This window comes from Onychostruthus taczanowskii, unplaced genomic scaffold, assembly GCF_017590055.1.
Source record: "Onychostruthus taczanowskii isolate IOZ18803 unplaced genomic scaffold, ASM1759005v1 scaffold28, whole genome shotgun sequence".
In the NCBI taxonomy this organism is placed as follows: domain Eukaryota; kingdom Metazoa; phylum Chordata; class Aves; order Passeriformes; family Passeridae; genus Onychostruthus; species Onychostruthus taczanowskii.
Window position 1 is genome coordinate 5,404,095 of NW_024500128.1, and position 19,680 is coordinate 5,423,774.

Genomic DNA, 19,680 nt, shown 5'->3' on the forward strand with positions numbered 1-19,680 from the left:
TGTTTGGTGGCTTTGGCCAGCTGTAAGCATACCTGCTGTAAGCAGCATCCTAGAACCTACTGGAGCTTTTTGATGGTACTGTGAAGGAAAACTTCTTTGGATAGTCAGCAACTTCCATTATTTAGAAGGACCACATTCCTTCTTTCTGGTCCAAGGGACAGTCTCTTTACATTTGTTCTAGGACCTAGCACAGGAAAAAGTTGTTTTCCCTGGTAAGACATGAACTTTATAGAGGGATCATTTGAAAAACACAACAAAGAACTTACCTAGTCTTCCCTATTCCATGTAGTGCCACCAGCACATGGCTGGGTCTTGCTCTGACAACTGGTTGGTTCCCCTTGTGCGTGTGGGTGGTGAGGGAAGTTCCTGCAGGGAGAAGAGGCTTGGATTATGGGGGAAAAGAGCACTTTTGGGGAGGAAGGAAAGAAGGAAGAAGGCTGTATGAGTGGAAGAGGTTATGGTCATGCTGTGTCAATTGTGTGCCCAACCCCCACATTCGTATGCAGGTAAGATCAGTCCATCTGCAGTCCATGTGCAGGGCTTGGTTTGCACAGTAGCCATTTGAGATTGATAGTCCTGTCATGTACCAAGAGCAAAGAACTTGGGGCCAAGGAGGTGGAGACTCAATCTGACCCAGCAGTCAGCACAGAGAAAAGGTAATATGTCATACAGCTGATCTGTCACAAATCCAATTAGTAAACCAAGAATCACAGTAATAAGAGTTGCAAATAGTTCATAGGCTAAAGAATGTTCACATAAACAAAATGTCTGTAGAACAGCTATGACTAGTTAGTTAATTAAAATGATAGATTTACTGTAATTTATGAGTGAATGAAACCAGATTCTAAATTCACTGAGTACGTAAATGATTGGAAATGATTAATTGGCTTTTATTAAATGAGAGGGAGGACTAGAGAGTGCTATGTTCTGAGCAACTGACATGTGATAATGACTGCTCCTGCAGAAAAGCATAATAGAAAGTCATCTGAGTCACTCATTAACATCCACCACTGCCCTTTCTGTAAATTATAAGTCATTAAAGCCCAATATAGCTACTCTGGAACTTAAATAATAATTTTTACTTTACTAAAATGTTTTATTTGATTTTACTATAGTAGTCTTAGAGGCTGAAACTTATTTTGAGCAGGTTGGGGAAAGTAAACCTGATCCAGAAAGGCAAAGCTTTGTCTTATATTACTGTGTTGAGGGATAAAAATTATTTTAAAAGTGTTACATTGTCAATTCCCTTCTTGGTTTCACTGCAGAGAGTGATGATTTTCCTGGCAGTTCAACATGTATTTTCTAAGAATAGAGTGAGAACATCACCTCATTTTTTACAGATCATCAGATGTCCACCAGTTGGGGGAACTTTGTGTTGGCTTGAATTTAAATCAGAAGTTTAGGTGTGAAAGACTCAATATCTCATTAGCAATCCCTTGATCCACCCAGTTCCCCTGGGTACTGTTTTAGAATGATAATCCCAATCATTCTTCAAATCTTTATAAGCAATCTGTTTTAAGTACAACTCTCCGAAGATAAGACTTCCTGCTAGTTAGTTTTACCAAAAAAAACCCCCAGAACATCCCATACCAAAAAAAGCAACACAGGTGAGCTAGGGGCTTTGATCAGACAGGTATTCTTTTTAAGTCAGATTTAGTAATTTTAGATTTTGTTTCGACATGTCTTATACTATGCTAGGCAGTCATCCAAATATAGTATTAAAAAAGGGTTACAGAGCTTCAAAATGAACCTCTTACCCACTTTAGATTGGCTTGAGTGCTTGAAAAGTGCAATAAATCTATTCTTTAACGTACAAAATTATTTTTATCCTGATACAAGGATAATCTCCAGATACCTTAAACTTACTAAAAAAGGATCACGAACTTGGTTCAATCAACTATCCTTCAAAATCTTCTTTAAAATTCTGACAAAATTCTCAGACAAAGCACTGAGACGTCCTTTAAAAGTCTCATTGTCACTATCTGGCTTAAGATAATAGTTTCTTTAATAGAGTGCCGCTCATGTTACTTGTTCTCTCTGTTATGTGGTCAGGGCCTTTGTGGGTCTTGGCTGAAAGCTGGATTTGCTGGTGTCAACAGGAATTGAGTTTATTCCTTTTCCTGGAACAGTAATGAGATCATCGCATCAGCTTTGTGCTGTGACGTGATTAAGTTTGCACTGTGACTCATTTACCTTGTCCTGGAGGACAAAGTTGTAAGATTGGTGGGCATAGGAGCAAAAGGCAGGATCTTGTGGCAGGCATCCAGGTGCTCATTCTGCATCTGGAACCATTGTGTTTTTAAAAGAATACAGTGTAAGAGTATGTAATGACTTCTTGTTTAACATGAATCTCTCTGCCTGCATTTCTGTAACTGTTAATATTTAAATTATTGACCTAATCAGGTTAAGTGTAAAGGCTGCAACATCTAATTTTAAGGCACAGCTTGTTAGTGGTAATTGTGCAAGGGCAAATGGAAAACACTTGTAATTAGCTGCACATCAGCAAAAATGTCAGGAATTTTCACTTGAAACTTCTAAAAAAACCAAATTGCTTTATTAAGTTAGAAATGCTTTATTTGCAACCTGTACATATTTATTATGAATACGTTAATGTGATAATAGTGCTTTTTGATTTTTTTTTTCATAGTCAAAGTGAAAATGAGAGGGGAAAAATACCCAGTTCACAGCCTGATTAGATCATAGCTGAAAGCTGGATTGTGGGTAGCTGGTTTTTACACAGTTCTATAGGACTGTCTTTTCAGCTGAAGCCAAGACTGCTAAGTGACGTGCTGTAAACCAGGTGTGAGGTTCACAGCCCGATCTGCATGGGCAAAGTTTGTCAGAACCTTTGCATTCAACAGAGTTGCCTTTGGTCAGTGCTATCCATTCCTTGAACATTACGTTCACCCATGAGATAAAAGCAAAAATGTTTAAAATAACAAATTGTTTGTTCCTCTGCTCATACTGAAATAGAATGTATTTTGAGATAACAAAAGTTTTCTCCCTGAAAGACTTAATCATGTAATTCATGATTGAAGTTTAACTTGTCTCAGCAAGCATTTCATGGTAAAATAAACACAGCATCACAAAGCTGGTTAACATTCAGCCACAGCTGCTGGCCTCATATTTATTAATTTATTTCCCTAGGACTTACTCTGCACTTTTAGAGAAAAGGCACTTCCCTAATTTTTTCTCAGTAGACATTGACTTCTAGGCTGTTTGTTCAAGATAAGCATCAAAATGAGAATGCAAAGGTCAATCTCTGCTGTATTAGAGAGTTGCAAAGAGAAACCGTCAGTTTGTCTTCCACAGAATGCTTTCCAATCCAAATTAAATTACTTCCTCTAGGATAAGGGTTTTCTTTGGAAATGCAGCAGATTTTGTGTTTACAGGACTGACTCTGCCTTTACTGTGTACTTTGCTGAAAGCTTTCTTTTCATCTTTTTGCCTTTTTATCTCCACCTTTTAATGACAAAGTCTGTGAGCTCATGCTTAAGGCTCTGAGATGGTGGCAGCAGTGGAGTTTGCTCTGCATGGTCCACCACTGCCTCTGCTTCACTGTCCTGCTGCTCTGCTGCTCCACAGACCTGGAAACCTGTCTCAGGCCAGCATTTGTGCAGTCACACCTTCATTGGCTGTTCCAGCTAAACTGAGAACCAGAGCAAGTGAGATGAAAACTGGGATCTTATTGTCCCCTTCCTGCTTTGGGGACAGGAGCCACTGACAAAAAAATGGAGCAGACAGTTGGAATACGGATTTTTTAAAAAAATTTTTTACTGTAGCAACTAAACCAAACAAAGCCCCTTTGGACAACATAGCTGCCGACATATCTAATCTCAATTAAAATATGTTTTATAAAAATAAGCATGCATTAAAAACAATCCATCATAGTGCCATCAGAGCAAAGGAGTTGAAGAAGCTGTTGCTTGCTCAGTTGGAAATTAATGCTACCTTTGCTGAGATAACACAGCCACCTGTATGGGCTCTCCCCATCTTCTCAGCACAGACTAGAATAGATCACTGTAAATCAACAGAAGTGGTTCAAGCCAGCCCACTTAACACTGCCATGTAGTGAGTGCATATATACATAGGTTTCACATTCTAGCTAAGTAGTTGGTAATCTCTTGAACTGCTTTAGCTGAAGTGCTTGTGATTGCTTGACTCTTTACTTAATTGCATTATTTTAATTTAGCTTAAATTTGTTTAGCTACACAATGGAGAAGATAAGCTGGAGTATCTGTGGTAACAGTGCCAGACAGAGCTTTCTATGTGGAGAGGATCAACAACTTAAACAGATATTTTATAACTTCTGTACTCATTTCTTGGCACTGCGGTATGTTCCTCCTTGCCTTGTCCTACTTTGGAAATTGCAGCTGGGCATTTACATTGGGACAAAATTGTCCTTGCCACGGCCACAGCCTGCACAGACAGCCAGTCTTATTCCCCTCATTCCATCTTCTGTCAAGTATTATGCAGAATTGTCAAGCATGACCCTTCTTCTTATACTGCTAGGGATGAGTTACCAGCTACTTGAGCTTTATCCTTAAATAAAATGAGTGTTGGTCTTCCCTGACTTCTATAATTAACAGTAAAGCATTACGTTGCCATTCATGCCAGTAGTTAGAGACATCATGTTGGACTCATGGCCTTTGTATCTTTTTCTTCTATTGTTGATAGAAGACTGCCAGGTTAAAGACTGTGATCCTAACATAATGAGAGCACTTCATGTGTGTGTAGAAATGGCAGTTCATAAGAAAAGATGAAGGTGACTGCACAGCACTTTGCTGAAAGAAAAGGGTGATTTATCTTCTCTTTGCAAGTTTCTGCTGGAAATCATTTAACCTTGTCTTAAAGCCCATTTGTTTTTGCAGTCGCAGCAAAGAAACTCCACTGTGTTTATAGTCATCTCTGTTTTGAAATATAATTATAAAGGACAATAGGATGGTTTTTTGTTGGAGATCTCTTCAAGAATTTCTCTTATGCACAGGAGCTAAATCTCAACAAATTGAGAAAAGCTTAAGAAAGCTCTCCCAGGAACCTTTTCCTGCCAGTCCTTGATGAAACTGACAGCCAAGAGTGAGTTGAGGCAGAGAAGAAAATTTATGTGAACTCATTAAATCAGTTGTTTCTTGATGTTGCTAAAACAGCAGGGCTCATAAACAATGAAGTGTATGGAGTCCAAACACAACTTAATGAACAGGTAAGTGTTGACAAAACCCAAATGTACTGACGACTTGTGGTTATCTGCAGTGTGAGGCACAGTGAGGGAGGATGACCTCTGAAGTAGCTGTGAATGCTTACTCACAACTTGGCCTACTGAACCATTCATTGTGTGTTAAGTATTGCTATGTTTATTTGGAATAAGTAGTGTAAGTCTGTAAGTATATGTGTGTCTGTGTTAAGTGCACATTTGGACTGGTATTTTGGTTGATGGTTGTTTTCACAAATTACATTTTTCAGTCAATCTGCAACAGGTGCTCTTTAATGACACTGATGGGGATGGGAAAATCAGAAATGGGATCTGTTCTTAATTTTGGAGAGCATCAAGAATGAGAAGTCTTTATTCCAGTGGCTGGCATACTGCAGACTCAAGTTCCGGAAGGAAGCTACTCACCCATTTGTTCAGAACATGTTCGCTTTCTGAGGTGCCCCCGCAGCAATTATCACTGTGCTTATTTGGGTACTGGGAGCCCAGTATGGTTATGAATAGGTACAGGAGCTGTCTGAAAAGCAATATTACCATGGTCAGCAATGAGAAATAGGATCTTTTCACACAGACAGCTGTTTGGCTTTGGGTTGTGTAGTGAAACCAGTAGTTCTGAAACCTGCAACCTGTTTATTCAACTCAAAATTCGAGGTCATTGTAATTCCCAATGACTATCGCTGTTGTTTCATTATGGAGTCCTAATTCATTGTTTCTGTGGGCACAAAAGTATTGCTGGACTCATTTGGTGTTTCAGCGCACTGTAATTTTACATAGTGCAATACTGTTGAGATTGCCAAGCTGTGTCATCTGTTGGGCTCATCACTATTACTTCCTTTTGACCTCCTCTGTGTAATTACACATGAATGACTGACTTGCTGCTGTAAAGATACATAAATGCAACTGGACTTGTTAAATGAAAAACAGACTAAAATTATTCTCTCTGAGGCCAGTGCGAGCCAATAAGGTAGCTGTTTGCCCTCTGCCAGGCAGCCAGGGCCATCTGTCACATGACAATAAGCAAGCATCAATTTCAGAAGTCCATTTGTTTTTGCGACAGTTTTTACAATTTTATGGAAATTGAACCATTATATAATGCATAATTTTCCTCAGAAATTGGTGTTTTATAGACTTACATCTCTGTTCAGTCATTTACATTCCTAGTTGCATTTTACATGAAGCATAAATACACTGATCCTTTTTTCCCCCAATAACAAAAATCTTCAGAGCGTTTTTCTGGATTTTGGCAGGAGGAGGGGTGGTTTTGTTTTTCTCCTGTATACACAAGACTGTCCATGTTTGGTACGTAAGGAAAGCCTCAAGGTGTCTGAGTTTTATGTGTCCCTGGAAATCAAGTCTGTAGGGGCTACAAAGGAACTAATGTTTGGTGCTTTAATATTTAGCTCAAAATCATAGTTCAGAATGATTTTTCTAACATGATTTTGCTACTCTTTTTATTCTTTACAAATGAGTTTTTCATAATCTGTGTTAATTCTTAATTTAACTCATCCTATTCCTGCTTTTCTTGGAATAGTGAATCTAATTTATCAAGCCAAGTTGTAGAGATGTGTAATTGTTGGAGTCTTTTGTTGAAGTCCAGATTATGGCAAATGTGATCTTGAGCCATCTAATTTAGTTTCATCCTTCATGGAAGTTGATCAATGCTATATAGTGGTTGTGCTCAGGGGCGGTTAGGGATTTCACATACTAGATCAGACTTGAATTGCGCAGACAACTTAGCTCTGTTCACATCACTCTGCCTTCATCAAGGCATAGTAGGCTTTTATCTTTATGAGGAGCATTTTAAAGCAGGACAAGGAGCAATGTCAGGCTGTAGGTATCATTTTTTGGAGGCTGTATGCATTAAACTTCAACTTCCTAACTGAGACTTCTTGGCTGTTCCTAGGGGTTTACCCAGTTCACCTGAGCATCACTGCATGGCTGCTCAAGGGTTTGTATCCTTAGACATAACAGCATTTATTAAATTGGTAATTGCTTGGTTGCTTGCATACTTCTCCTGTATGGTAATTGCCATTTAAAGGTCAGCATTTTCCAATATGTCCCTGGTTCTCCTAATAGCGAGAAGATGAGTTATCTGTGGTGAAGATTCTTACCCTTGCAAGAGTGTAAATGCTTGAAATTATTTGAATTGTCAAAGCATGTGTGATGGGCTGACCTTGGTTGGATGCCAGGTGCCCACCAGCTGGACAGGGGAGAGAAAATAAGATGGAAAACCAGTCATAGTTTGAGATAAGGCAGTTCACTGAAGCAAAAGTGAAGGTTTGCATGCACATGGGTGTGTAAGTGAAAGATCTCGATTTAGCTGTATAGATGGACATGAAAAGAACATGTATGTGAAAGTAAAGAAGGTCATCCCCCTAAGCCATGGAGCACGTCAATGAAAGTTTGATAGAACTCCAAAAAACCTTTGCAGTTAGACTATTTCATGATTTTACAGGGAGACATAAGGGTTGAAAAATGTTGAAATTTGAGGATCTTATTCACAGATTGCATTATTAGGCCATAAAAGACACTATCACTGGAAAAAGAATTATGGAAATCAACATTTAAGAAGTATTTGGAGTTTCTTGTGAGAAGCTATGTTAGGAGAAAATCTGATTAGAGAAAGACTGTGAAGGATATTTGAAAATGAGAAATTCAGAGAATGATTAACTTGAGAGGAAATATAGATGTGCAGTGTATCTGTGTGTTATTTTAGTGTTTGTTCATAATTATTTTTAGTTTGCTTTGCTCCACGACAACCAGGAGCCTCTAGAACAGCTCCTAAAAGAATATAAACATAGGATCTGAACTGTGGTAATAAAAAATTCTTCCAGTGGATTTCCCTGTTTCTTTTATAAGGAGGAAGTTACAAGAGACTACCAAGGTGAGGTGTACCTGGGAGGTGGTGGTCTCACCTGACCCAGCAAGGTGAGGACAGGGGAGCTGCTGGGAAGCTGCAGGAAAAGGGATCAAGGGCTTGCAAGTTTTGTGTAAGCTTAGTATGTGGCCCAGTTTGGCTAAAGCTGATATTTGGGACCAGCTGGGATCATTGTTTGGACAGAGTGAAACTGGTCTGAAGTAGTACCTCAGGGAGTCGTTGGCACGCCGGTGACAGATGAACCTGTGTTTGCAGATGAGATCACCAGCAACAGGATGGCAAGTGCTTATTTCTAATGCCATATAGATGTTGGGATGGCTTCTGAGCATGCATAACTTATCAGCACTGCAGCCCTGTGTGGAAGTCTCCTGTAGCACCTTTGAGCCATGGTTTGCCAGACAGAACTGCAGTTTACTTTTGCTAATAAAGCTGTTGTGGTCAGCTGGTTGTATAATGGATGTAAAGAGGTTGCCCTATCCAGTTCTGTTAAGTCAAATATTTTAAAATCACTCATTAAAGAGGGTGGAAACTGCAATAATGGGTATTTTCTGGATTATAGAGACATTTCTGAAAGCGAACTGAGAACAGCACTTGCAATAAAATCAAACTTTAAAATCAAACAAGACAGAGAGTACCTTCTGTTCAATAATTACCATGCAGTTTTATGAATCTTCTCTTATGTTCAGACAATGCCCCTTAGAGTTGGTGATTTTACAACAATCACAGAGCATGCCTCTTTGTGCAAAATACATGTGCTGAAGGGCAGAGAATAGCCTCAAAGTGAATAGGTGTCAAGAAACATCCAAAATCAATTAACAACTATCTATCGTGTGGGAGACATTCCTTGTCTGTCTGTGAATAGTCCTCGAGCCAGTGTGGCACTCAGACTGCTGGGAAACTGGGACGGTTCCAAGTTACCCGCAGGAATGGCTTTGAACTTAGAATAAACCTCCACACACATATACAAATTAGAAGAAAACAAAACGCCTCCAATGAAATCATGGTCTTATCAAAATCAAAAGGTGTTTGTTGACTTCAGTGGAACAAGAATTTTATCCATAAAGAGAAAAAAAAACATTCTTGAACTCTAAAATGAGAGCTAAGCTGTCTGATGTAGAGTGGGGCTGGTTTTGTTTTTTTTTTTTTTTGGTCACAGATACCTGCTTGTTTTCACATGTATTTGCAGGATCTGAAGGGCCACAAAGTCTTTGTAATTGTGTGTCTGCAATCCCTGACTGCGATATGCTTGCCAAAGCACACCTGGAACACTCATGCTTTTTTAAGTTTCATTTCTTGTTTTTATGGTCCAGCAGCATTGCTCAGGCCTGTTTAAGTGACTTGGCAATTAGTAACATAAATATAACTTGTCCGACTTGATTTGCTCTTCCCACACACACATTCTGTGTCTCTCTCCAGCTGGAACCACGTGTAGAGAGGAGAGTAGCAAGGAAGCAATGCTATGAAGGTTTTTATCCTTTTAGAATGAGCTCTCCTACACTGTGGAGACCAAAAATAACTTGTGGTCATTCTAGTGAGTATATGATATCCTTATAAGCACACTGCCTTTGGATATTCCTCTTCTACACCGGCACATCCTGGCTAGAGTAGCCATTAATTTTCATTAAACAACCTGTAAATTGGCTGCACCATAATGCTTTAGAGGGTCCTATCCCCCAGACTTGCTGGGAGCACATGTAACTAATGCCAGATTAAACACCTCACAAAAGACCACTGCATATATCTGGGATTTTCGTTGCTAGTTTTGGTTGTTTTGCTTTTGTGTTTTAGAAAGTTGCTGCCACAGATGTAAAATTGCCCTAATAGCTAGAGTGCTTCCCTATAAATGAGAGTTTAACTTCTCCTGCCTGGAGAGCCATGTTGCCAATTGCCTCCCTGCCAAGTCCCCTTGTTATTCACTCCCTGTGTGGGAGCCATCCAAACCTCCCTGACTCTCCCCACCCAGTGGAAACCCTGCTGCACCACACAGCGTGACACTTACTTGCTTTGAAAAGGGGAGAGGAGAGTCCAGGACCCCGTAGCCTGCTGTGGGGGCACTGAGAAAAGGTATTGTGGTCTGTGCTGTCTGGACTGGGAGCTTTCACTGGCTGTGTTAGCAGCCTGAGCTCCAGAGAGGAGAGTGAATTAGGGTAATTTCGTTCTCAACACCATGTTTCCATGCCCTTCGGAAGCAGCACTCCCCCATGCACTGTGCAGGTATCTGGATCCCTGCCTGGGATTCCTCTTTGGGCCTGATAATTAAATGTCATTATCACAGCCCCCACGTGATAGCTCCAAATGCTTTATTGGGTCTGGCACTTCAGTACAAAAAGATAAGGCTATGTTACTTTGTAACTCTTTGTAAGAGTGTGCAGGCCTCCAGAAGTGAGAGATCCACCTGATCCATCATGGGAAATTATGAGCTTATTTATTATAATTGCTCAGGACACTGCCAGCTTAGTGTGTATGTTTGGAGAGCAATTTATAACGAAACAAATTCTTCTATTTAATAAGTCCACAGCCAAAGGATCTGGTAGTTTCAGTTCACCTGCATGAGTCCCTAGTTGCAGTATTTGCTGGGTTATTGTGCTCCTCTGTTGAGAAGGAATGGCTCCAAATTTCTGGCCACATCATCATGAGCTGTGAATAATAAACCAAGTGACATGATTTATTTGATTACTGCAGTGCTTGTGAATAGTTCAGCATTGACAGCCTGGGAGGAAAAGTACCATTGAATGCCCTGGGATAGGCATAAGATGGGTCACAACACTAGAAGGTTTTCCCCTCCAGCGCAGGCATTGTGCCTCATTTCTGAAGTTACTATCCCATTGACTTATTTACTGGGCTGTCACATCAGCTACAGCAATGTTTTTAACACCACTATATTTCTTGACATTTGTTCCTTAAAAAATGGGAATAAGGTCACACTAAGCAGCTGTGAATAGCCATCAACTTTCAGTCACCACCAGCCTGGATGACATTTGAAACAGTAGCTTTGGTTGGGGATGAAAGGCTCTGTGTCCTACTGACAGTGCCTTCAGCCAGTCAAAGATGGAAGTAGGAATGAGAAGTCTGAGATGCATATTTAAAATTGCAGGAGCAGCACTCACTATGAAGACATTATTTGAAAGAGTGTCTAGAGGGCAATAGGAGTATTCTCAATTCTTTAATGTTTTTAGTCTGGTTAGTATTATATTTCATGTCCTACATAGGATCCTAGTTAGTCCATAGAAAAAATGTATTGCTGATTGGTTTTGCTGCAGTATTAGCTGAAGGTGCAAGTTCCATTCACAGAAAAGCTTCCATCCAGAGGTAAATGATACTTTATTACAGCATGTGTCAATATCCAGGTGATGCTGACATTGGACCTGTGAGTGTCTGGTACTTCTGATAAACCAGCCCGCAGCAGCTTCTGCATTACCCATGTGGCTGCTCTCAGCCTGTGCCAGTAAAGTTGAGCAAGAACTGAATACCTGTAATTAGCTTAATTATATTAAATTTTGATGAAAATGCAGGGAAACATCACTTTATGAGATTAAAATACATGTGTTTGGGAAAGAGATAGAAAGAGTTTGTGAGAAAGAGGTATGTTTTGAGGTGTCTTGCTTGTATCTGTGTATACAAGCAAGGTAGCAGCTTGTTGAGCAAATGGTGAACATCCCCAGCGGTTGTTTCTTTAAGAAGATGATACTCAAAGCTGAATATGCTTCCAAGACCTTTCTTCAACCAAGAAAAAGTTTCAAATATAAAGCTCCTTATTTTTGCATTATTTTCCAGTTTACTTCGCAGACATCAAGTTTATTGTTCACTTGAAACCTCAACAGAGAAGAGTTTCTTTCTCTTTAAAATGGTGAGAGAGTAGTTTACTGCTGAGGTAATTTCTTTCCATTGTAAATCACAAAATGTGACTTACGACTAATCAGAGGAAGCAGTTTAGCATTATGAAACCAACCTTTACAGAAGTAATTTGCCCTTAAGTTTCTATGCTTTCTTGAAATTTGAATTGCAAAAATCCCTTCTTAGAGTAAAAATGAAAAACTGAAATGAAAAATGAAAACAGTTTATTAGTGAAGTAGATATTCCAATGGAAATGTTTTACATTATAACTTTTCCTGCACTCATCTTTAGCAGCACCATAACATCTGAATAGTTTTCTGGAATTTTTTGAAAATACTGATTGGTACGTATCAACCATGATATTCCTGATGGCTCACCCTTGTTTAACAGGATTGAGGAGAGGAAAGCTGCTGAATGGCTGTGGGCATAATAAAGAAAAGTAATTTTGAAATTCTTGTTAAATTGCAGTGAGTGTACAACTAAACTGAGATTTAATTACATTTTTAATTAAAGGAATAGCTATTGATTATGTCATTGAATCTGTGTTGCAGCCAGCCCTAACAAACAGCAATATTACAAGAGATCATTAAACTAGTTGTTAAAATTCCAAATGAATGAGAACTAGAGCTGGTGTGTGTGGATAAAAGGTGCAGCAATGGTGGGTAGAAGAAAAAGATAACCAAAGGAAAAATACATTAATTTCTCAAATTTTGGTGAATAGTGGTTTTATGTCCTATCATAATTTATTATAACCTATGGAACAAAAGGAAGATGAAACTGGAACAGTTTTGTTTGAAGTAAGAAACTTGAGTAAAGTTTCAGCTCGAAAGTGAACAGTGATTCAGATACTATTTCTCACAAGCTCCTGTGAAGCAGGATGTAATCTGTCGTGTGCAAGAGACCTTCAAATTACTCTGGGAGCAATCAGATCTACTCAGACTGAGATAAAGAGCAAATAAGAGCCAGTGATCAGAGCATGGGGGTGCTGACAAAACCCATGTTTTGTCAGCAAGCTGTGGCTGAGCTGGCTCCTGGGTGCTGGCAGCTCACCCTGTATTTAACCTGCAGTTTGCCTGCTAGCACAGAGTTGGTCTCCTCCCAGGCCCATGCAGTGGGTGCCTGGTGGTGGATAGGAAGCATTTTTGTGGGCACTGGTGAGGAAGAGCTGGTGGGGAAGCTCCACCTACCCACATAAATCTGTGCAACCCTGTTTGATCTGGGCAAGTTCTCTGTGGGCATGGTGGCACTGCCAACTGGACAGGTTGGTTCTTCACCAACACCCCTTGGCTTGGATGGAGCTGGTAGTTGACACTCTCAATAAAATGTGTTCTAAATTTGGGTTATACTTCATTTAAATGGATGAGAGGCAGCTCATGCTGATCCTTTCCCTTCTTGTGCTTCCACTTTTACTGCTGAAAGGATCTTACTGAAGCATTTTGTTAGCTCAGGGAGTAGCCCCTGTGGATGGACACCATGGGAGCCCATTGCTCATGGCTGAAAGTTGCTCTGCACAGTGAAGTCTAACAGCGAGGTGATGAGATAATCTCCTGGGTGTTTCTGTTTGAGTCTTTTACAATTTCTGTGCATATAAAGCCATTTTAATCCTTTCTATTCAAATGTGTTCTATGCACAGAAATGTGTTCTTAATAGTAACACAGGGCATGCTGCAGCATGGGCCAGCTTATAGTCAGACCCTGTGACTCAGTTGGACTAAGTTATTGCTTGAAATAGATAATTTTAGAATTAAACCTCTTTCTTCTTTTATAGTTGAGCATATTTTGAATGTTCCCTATCTGATGTCATTGGCTGTTTTTGTGAAGAGACCATGAAGGTTGTACAAATGTCAGCACCCAAAAGTTAGGATGTAGTAGAATGAGAGATATCTGTAACCTTTATTTGATGTGATAGCTTTATGGAGCAATATTCAGTCCTAGTGACCTTCCCTCCCTGTGACCTCTTGGCTTTTTAGTGTGCAGGATAAACAAGGGGCATGAATGTGGAAAGTGCAATGAATGTGGCAGTAGCTGGTGAGGTGCAGGGAAATGTTTGGTTGAGGCATAACCATTCTTTAAGAACAGAAAGCAATGTTTTGTGGTGAAAATACTTTTCTCCCTGTGTTGCTCCTATTATACGTGGTGGTGTTCTCACATACAGAACCCAGATTACAAAACGTTTTCTCTGTCTAGCAGGTAACATATAGAGAAGACTGGATTTCTGAAATACAAACTGAGAGAATCAGATATAAACCTCAAGAGAGTAAAAAGGTTTAACCATCTGTAATCAGGATTTACCAATGATTTGTGCTTAGGTAATGGCATCACTGGTTTTTTTTTCCAACACACAGGATATGTTTTGGTTTATTTCAGGCAGGTCCTTGTTCCCTGTAAGTGCTAAACTAACTACAGGATGTTACGATTATAGATGTAGTGACACTGTTGTTGCAGAATCACTGCTGATAAATTACGGTGGGATGGCAGCTGTAAATATAGCTTCTGTTGTGATTTAAGAGGGAGATGTGAAGGCGTGTTGCCCAGATGCTGGATCAATGGTAAATAGAGCCAGCCACAGCATGCTAAAGCTTACAAGTCCTTGCCAGATTTTGGGATTAGAAGTTATCGTTTCTAGTGTTAAATCCTCCGGTGTCAAAATAATCAACTGGTCCGGTCATCCCCTTTTCCTTTATTTTCAGCCAAGATTTATTTACCTTTGCAAGCAGGAACTGACATGCAAACCAGTTTTTTTTAGTAATTTATTTGAGATACAAGAGCTTTTCAGCAAGTTGACAAGTATTCAGTGTCTGTTCAAGCTACAGTGCATGAGGCTTCACGTCGTGTTCCTTATGACCTTCCTGCTCACCTGCTTACCCACCAGGAAACATGTGTCTGTCTGGAGCTGTGTAGTTGTACTGCTTAAGGATGGAGAAACAATGAACCAGTCTTTATGGACTCATGTAATAAACCACACCAGCAGCAAAATCAGCTATAATCAGGATTCATTTGACACAAAAGGGCAAACAGCTTTGGTCACTCCGCCCCCTGCTCTGTAGGTGACAATCCTGTGCAGGTAACACTCCTAATGACTGATGGGGGGTGAGAAAAATTTCCGTATGCAGTTGCCAGCTTTGCAGTGATTTTAACCTGGTTTCTCTCAAGGAAACCCCACGTGTTCTGATCTGAAGGCTGGTAGAAGCTTGGTTACTTTTTCCCTGAAGTGAGAAATGAAAATAACTGTCTCCCCCAAGATATCCCTGGGATTGAGACCGAATGGGGCTTGTATTTGCATTGATCCTAAGGATGAAATCAGGATTGTCAGACTGTGATATGTGAATTTGCACACATACAGGGACTCAGAACGTGGGTGAATATTGTTAACTAAGCCAAGATATTTTAGATGGTCTCTGCCTAAAATTCAGTAAAAGGGACTTTCTCACTGGTGTCTTCAATGTCACATTCCACTTACAATTGTAATAAATGCTGTAACTTGTTTCCTTCTCTCTTATCCCACAAAAATGACAGAGAAGAATCTTTTGCTAAGCCTTTGGTAAAGGTCCTTTCTTTTTGTTCCAGATAACTTCAAACAAGAAGCACTTGGAGAGCCTGAAGAATGATGGCGATGCTCTTATCCAGGCTCTAGAGAGCCTGGTCCAAACTGCCAGGTGAGTTCCCTCAGGCTTTCAGGAATTTCCAGGGCTGGGAGCGCTTGCCTCCTCTTTTGTCTGCATCGGTCTTCTGTAATTCTGTGCAGTAAGAGCTTCTCAGGTTTCTGTCCCTGACCCCCCTCCCTGCACTGCTCTCCTCCAAGTCCTCTCTGTCAGAGCCTGCGGCACGCTTTGATCCCCAGCTGCTTCACAGTCGAGCTCCGTGCGTGTGTCGATTCTGTGGATTTTTTTTTTTCTTAATTTATTATTTTATTCCAAACCTTGGTCCCTCTGTCAGGGGTTCTTGGCAGAGTGGGCTGCATGCACAATGTAACGTTTGTGCCCCATGTTAAGGTAGCTGTGGCTGATGCCCTTGAAATCTGATTCCTTTCAAATGTTCGGCTGAAGAACAGAACTGCTTTTGTTTAAGAATGCCTGTAGCTTCTGCAGAAGGCACGAGACTTAGGGGAATGCCATGGCCTTCTCCGCAAGAACAGAGGTGCTAGTCCTAACAAATGGGCCAAAGCTTAGCTCATCTTCCATAGACTTTTCCTTATCTATTCCCCCTTGGATATGTGAATGAGTGAATGAATGAATGAATCAATGGCTGTTCTCTGCCTCTCAAAACAAATTATATGCTTCTGCTGTGGGCTGTTGGGCTTCATTTCACTCCTGGTTGAACTGAAATTCATAGAGAAATTGTATTTCTAAGGTCAGTTTTTGAAACACTTGGATAATCTTTGCAGTGCTCTTTGCCTCCCAAATGCAGGCTTTTGGGAAAACTGTCTCCTCAGCATTATGGCAGTGTGTACCGTGTGTTGGAAGGAAGGGGGGATGTGGGCAGACATGGAGAGAAAATGTTGGGATGTGGCAAGTGCAAGAGATGCACACCAAGGACCAGCCAAACCTGTAGAGAACAGTCAGCATCCTGCTTGCACACTCAGCTGCTGACTCACAGGATTTTGTATGACACATTAAATTATCTCACTAAAATAAAATGTCAGCTCTCCCCAAGTGAGACACAGGCACCACCACTGAAAATGAGAGTGGGGGAACACAGGGTTTTCCTCTGCTAGAAATAACTTTCGTTCTGTTTGTAGCATTTCAGCATTAGATGCACCAGACAGTCCAGTCATTGTCTTTGAGTTCTGCTTTTCTGGCTTCCTCAGTAGCCTGCTACAGTCTGTACGTCTCTGTATGCAGAAAAACACATGCTACAGAGCCCAAATCAAGAGCATTCACCCTATTTTAACACAAGATGCTCAGCAGATCAAATTTCAGCTGATGCCATTGAGGACTGTTATGATACAGTAAGGTGACCCAGGTCCCTCTGCTGTGCGAAGCTTCTGCACTGTAACAGCAATAAGAGAACCCCTGAGAGCTCATGGATTTTCATTTCCCCTCCTTCCCTTCTTTAGGGAACACATATCCCTATCCATTTGCCTCCAGAGGAGGCTGAGAGGGACTGAGCCTGCTTCTTGGGGCAGTAATGGACTCAGACATGCATAAATTGGCAACAGATAGGCAGAGGAAGCCTGGAGTTAGGAAGCTTTATCAGACTTAGCTGAATGGACATTTATTTATGAAAGATGTAGATATTCTGCCTTCTCCTCACATTTCCTTATGTGGCATTTTTCCCAAAATATTCCGTGTGACCTGATAAACTTGGTCTCCTCACCTGTGCTTTGAACCTTTTTAAGGAGCCTCTCTGTATCTCCTGCAGAACTGGAAATATTTTAGAAACAGCTACAGCCGAGATCCTGGATCTAAGCCATCCCCAGGGTAGTCTAAACTCCCAGGCCCTTCCACACACATATTACCACTGGTTTGAGTTGCTTGAGGAGTGTTTTTTGCTTTGTCATTTCTTACAGACAGGTTTCTAATCTCTCCCTCTTCCTGTGTGTCAGAAGGGAAGTGTGTCCAGCCAAGCAGTCGAGTGCTAAGAGAAGGGCGCTGGTTGGATGGAAAGCTGCTTTCAGTGCTCCCCTGCTGCCCTGTAGCAGCCATGGATTGCCAGACTCTCTCTCAGTGATGCTTCCTGAGCTGATTGGAACAGGCAGTTCTAAGAATGACATGACCAACCCATTTTGCTTAGTAACAACGTGGAATCAAATCCATGCTTTAAAATGTGGGATCATGTTCATTTATTTTTCAGTAAAGGCAGTTGCTAAGATTAATTTGTTTCAGATAACTGATTTAAACTGCTGCTTATTGCAACATTGGCTTAAGTAATGTGAACCGATCATTTGGATTTTCTGGTTAGCTCTGTATTCCCGAAGTGTGGCGTACTGGTAGATATTGTCATTAGCAGCAGTAAAGGAAGTTGCAGATGGGTCTGCTGATGTCCTTTCTAAGCTATAGATGAGGGATGGCAGTCCACAAAAAAACTAAAAAGACTTGGTTCTGTAGACTAGGAATAATATGTTAGAGCCTCTGTTCCAATGCTAGGAAAAAAATGTGTTTCCAGAAGAAAAAATTAGGCAAAATCTATATAATAAAACCTTAGGTGAGGAAGCAAGGGGCCCCAGTGCAGCACTGTGGTTGGAGGGGCAGTCGATCCTCCTTGCAGGAGGTGGGCAACACCTGGAGTGGAAGTGCCTGCCTGTGCAGAGCAGCGCTGCAGGCAGAGGGCTCTGTGTGTGTGAAAATGCACCTTTCTGCCAAGCTGCAAGTGTGCATGTGAGGAGTCACAGGGTGTATGATAAATTCCATCTGCCTTTTTTTACAGAGGAGGTTGAGTGAGGTAGCAGGTACTGGGAGTTTGAGCTGAGATTCATTTCTACTCAAGATTTGCTACAGGACAGAACCACTGGTTAAATGTTACTGCTTAACAGAAAAGCAGGTAGAGAGTGCAGTTAATGGCTACTCAGAATTTTCTAGCATAGATAAAGGCAAATGTGGAATTTGAAGAAAACATTTCTTTCTCTGAGGACATCTAATAAATGTTACTGTTTTTAATTTCTAGCTCTCACGTTGACATTGCTGTTGCCTCCTTGGCATTTGAAATTCTGAGAGCGGTGGGACATGAAAATATCAAGACTCCCAAGTGAACAATTTTTGACCAGCCTTCTGAAATGTGCAGGTTGTGTACCCTGCTCAGCACCTCGGTCCTGCAGGAACATCTTCACATGAGCTGAGCATTTAGCAATCTGAGCTGCAGCATAGGCAGAATTTGGGCTGTCTCAGGAACGGAGGGAAGCTGGTTCAGGGGCGGGAAGGGGGTGGTTTGTTTTTTAAAACCCTGTAAGGATGAATTCTTGGTTACTACTTTGCTATGCTGGCATTACATGATGTAGCTCAAGTATTTGATAGTTTAAAAGTGTAAATGAAATAAATAATAGAGTTACTTCACAATATAAAGTGTTTCACTATTTCAAGCTAGTTAGAAATGCTCATTTATGTTGGGGACCACGTGACTGCCTTGGCTGTTCATCTTAAGGGGTGACCTCATGCTTGTGACTGGCACTAGAAAATACCTTTTTATCAAGACAGACAATATTGTTCACCTCAAGCAACCACTACCAACCACTGTGATCACACAGAGGCTGTGTGTGTGGTATGTAAGGATGATAGATGTTACCCAGGTTTCTACTCGCAGCCTTTTGTGTGCCCCTCCTTTGCCTAGCACTGCGCAGCTTAAGCTTCATAGGTGTTGTTCTCAGCTGCCAAGGCTCCTGGCTGCAGTTCTTTGAGAACAGGTGTGGTGATAACCCTGGCAGTTAGTCAAACCCCCAGTAAAAGCTGATACTCTAGAAAAGGTCCTCTAGAGCTTGCAGATCTCACAGGGTGTGTAGAGTTAATTTCTTCTCCACATGTGCTGTGGTTGATGTCTGTCAGTCTGTCAGTGCACCCACCAAGCACAGTGCCTGTGACAGCTGCTGCTACACCCCTGCTCTTGGACAGCCCCGTTACCCAGAGTACGTGGATGCAAGCAAACAGCCCCAGGTAAACAGATTTCACCTTGTGTCTTACAGGAATTGTTTTCTTGCATTACTTCAAAAACCGCTATCTTTCAGCAGGAGTTACTAGAAAGAGGGACAAGTGAAGTGCTGGCTATTATTTGGTGTAGTGTTTTACCGTAAAAGTCCAATAAGCAGGTGTGGCTGAGAGCCACAACAAAGCTGA

General features: G+C 41.0%; 1 protein-coding gene across 1 annotated transcript in view; it reads left to right on the plus strand.

The window, feature by feature from the left end:
• Positions 1-18,822, plus strand: part of ULK4 (unc-51 like kinase 4) — a 210,022-nt gene extending 191,200 nt beyond the window's left edge. The window contains exons 36-37 of the mRNA XM_041407795.1: positions 15,485-15,573; positions 18,521-18,822. Of these exons, the coding sequence (XP_041263729.1) occupies positions 15,485-15,573; positions 18,521-18,605 (174 nt within the window). The 3' untranslated portion in view covers positions 18,606-18,822. The remainder of the gene's footprint in view (positions 1-15,484; positions 15,574-18,520) is intronic.
• Positions 18,823-19,680: the final 858 nt, after the last annotated feature.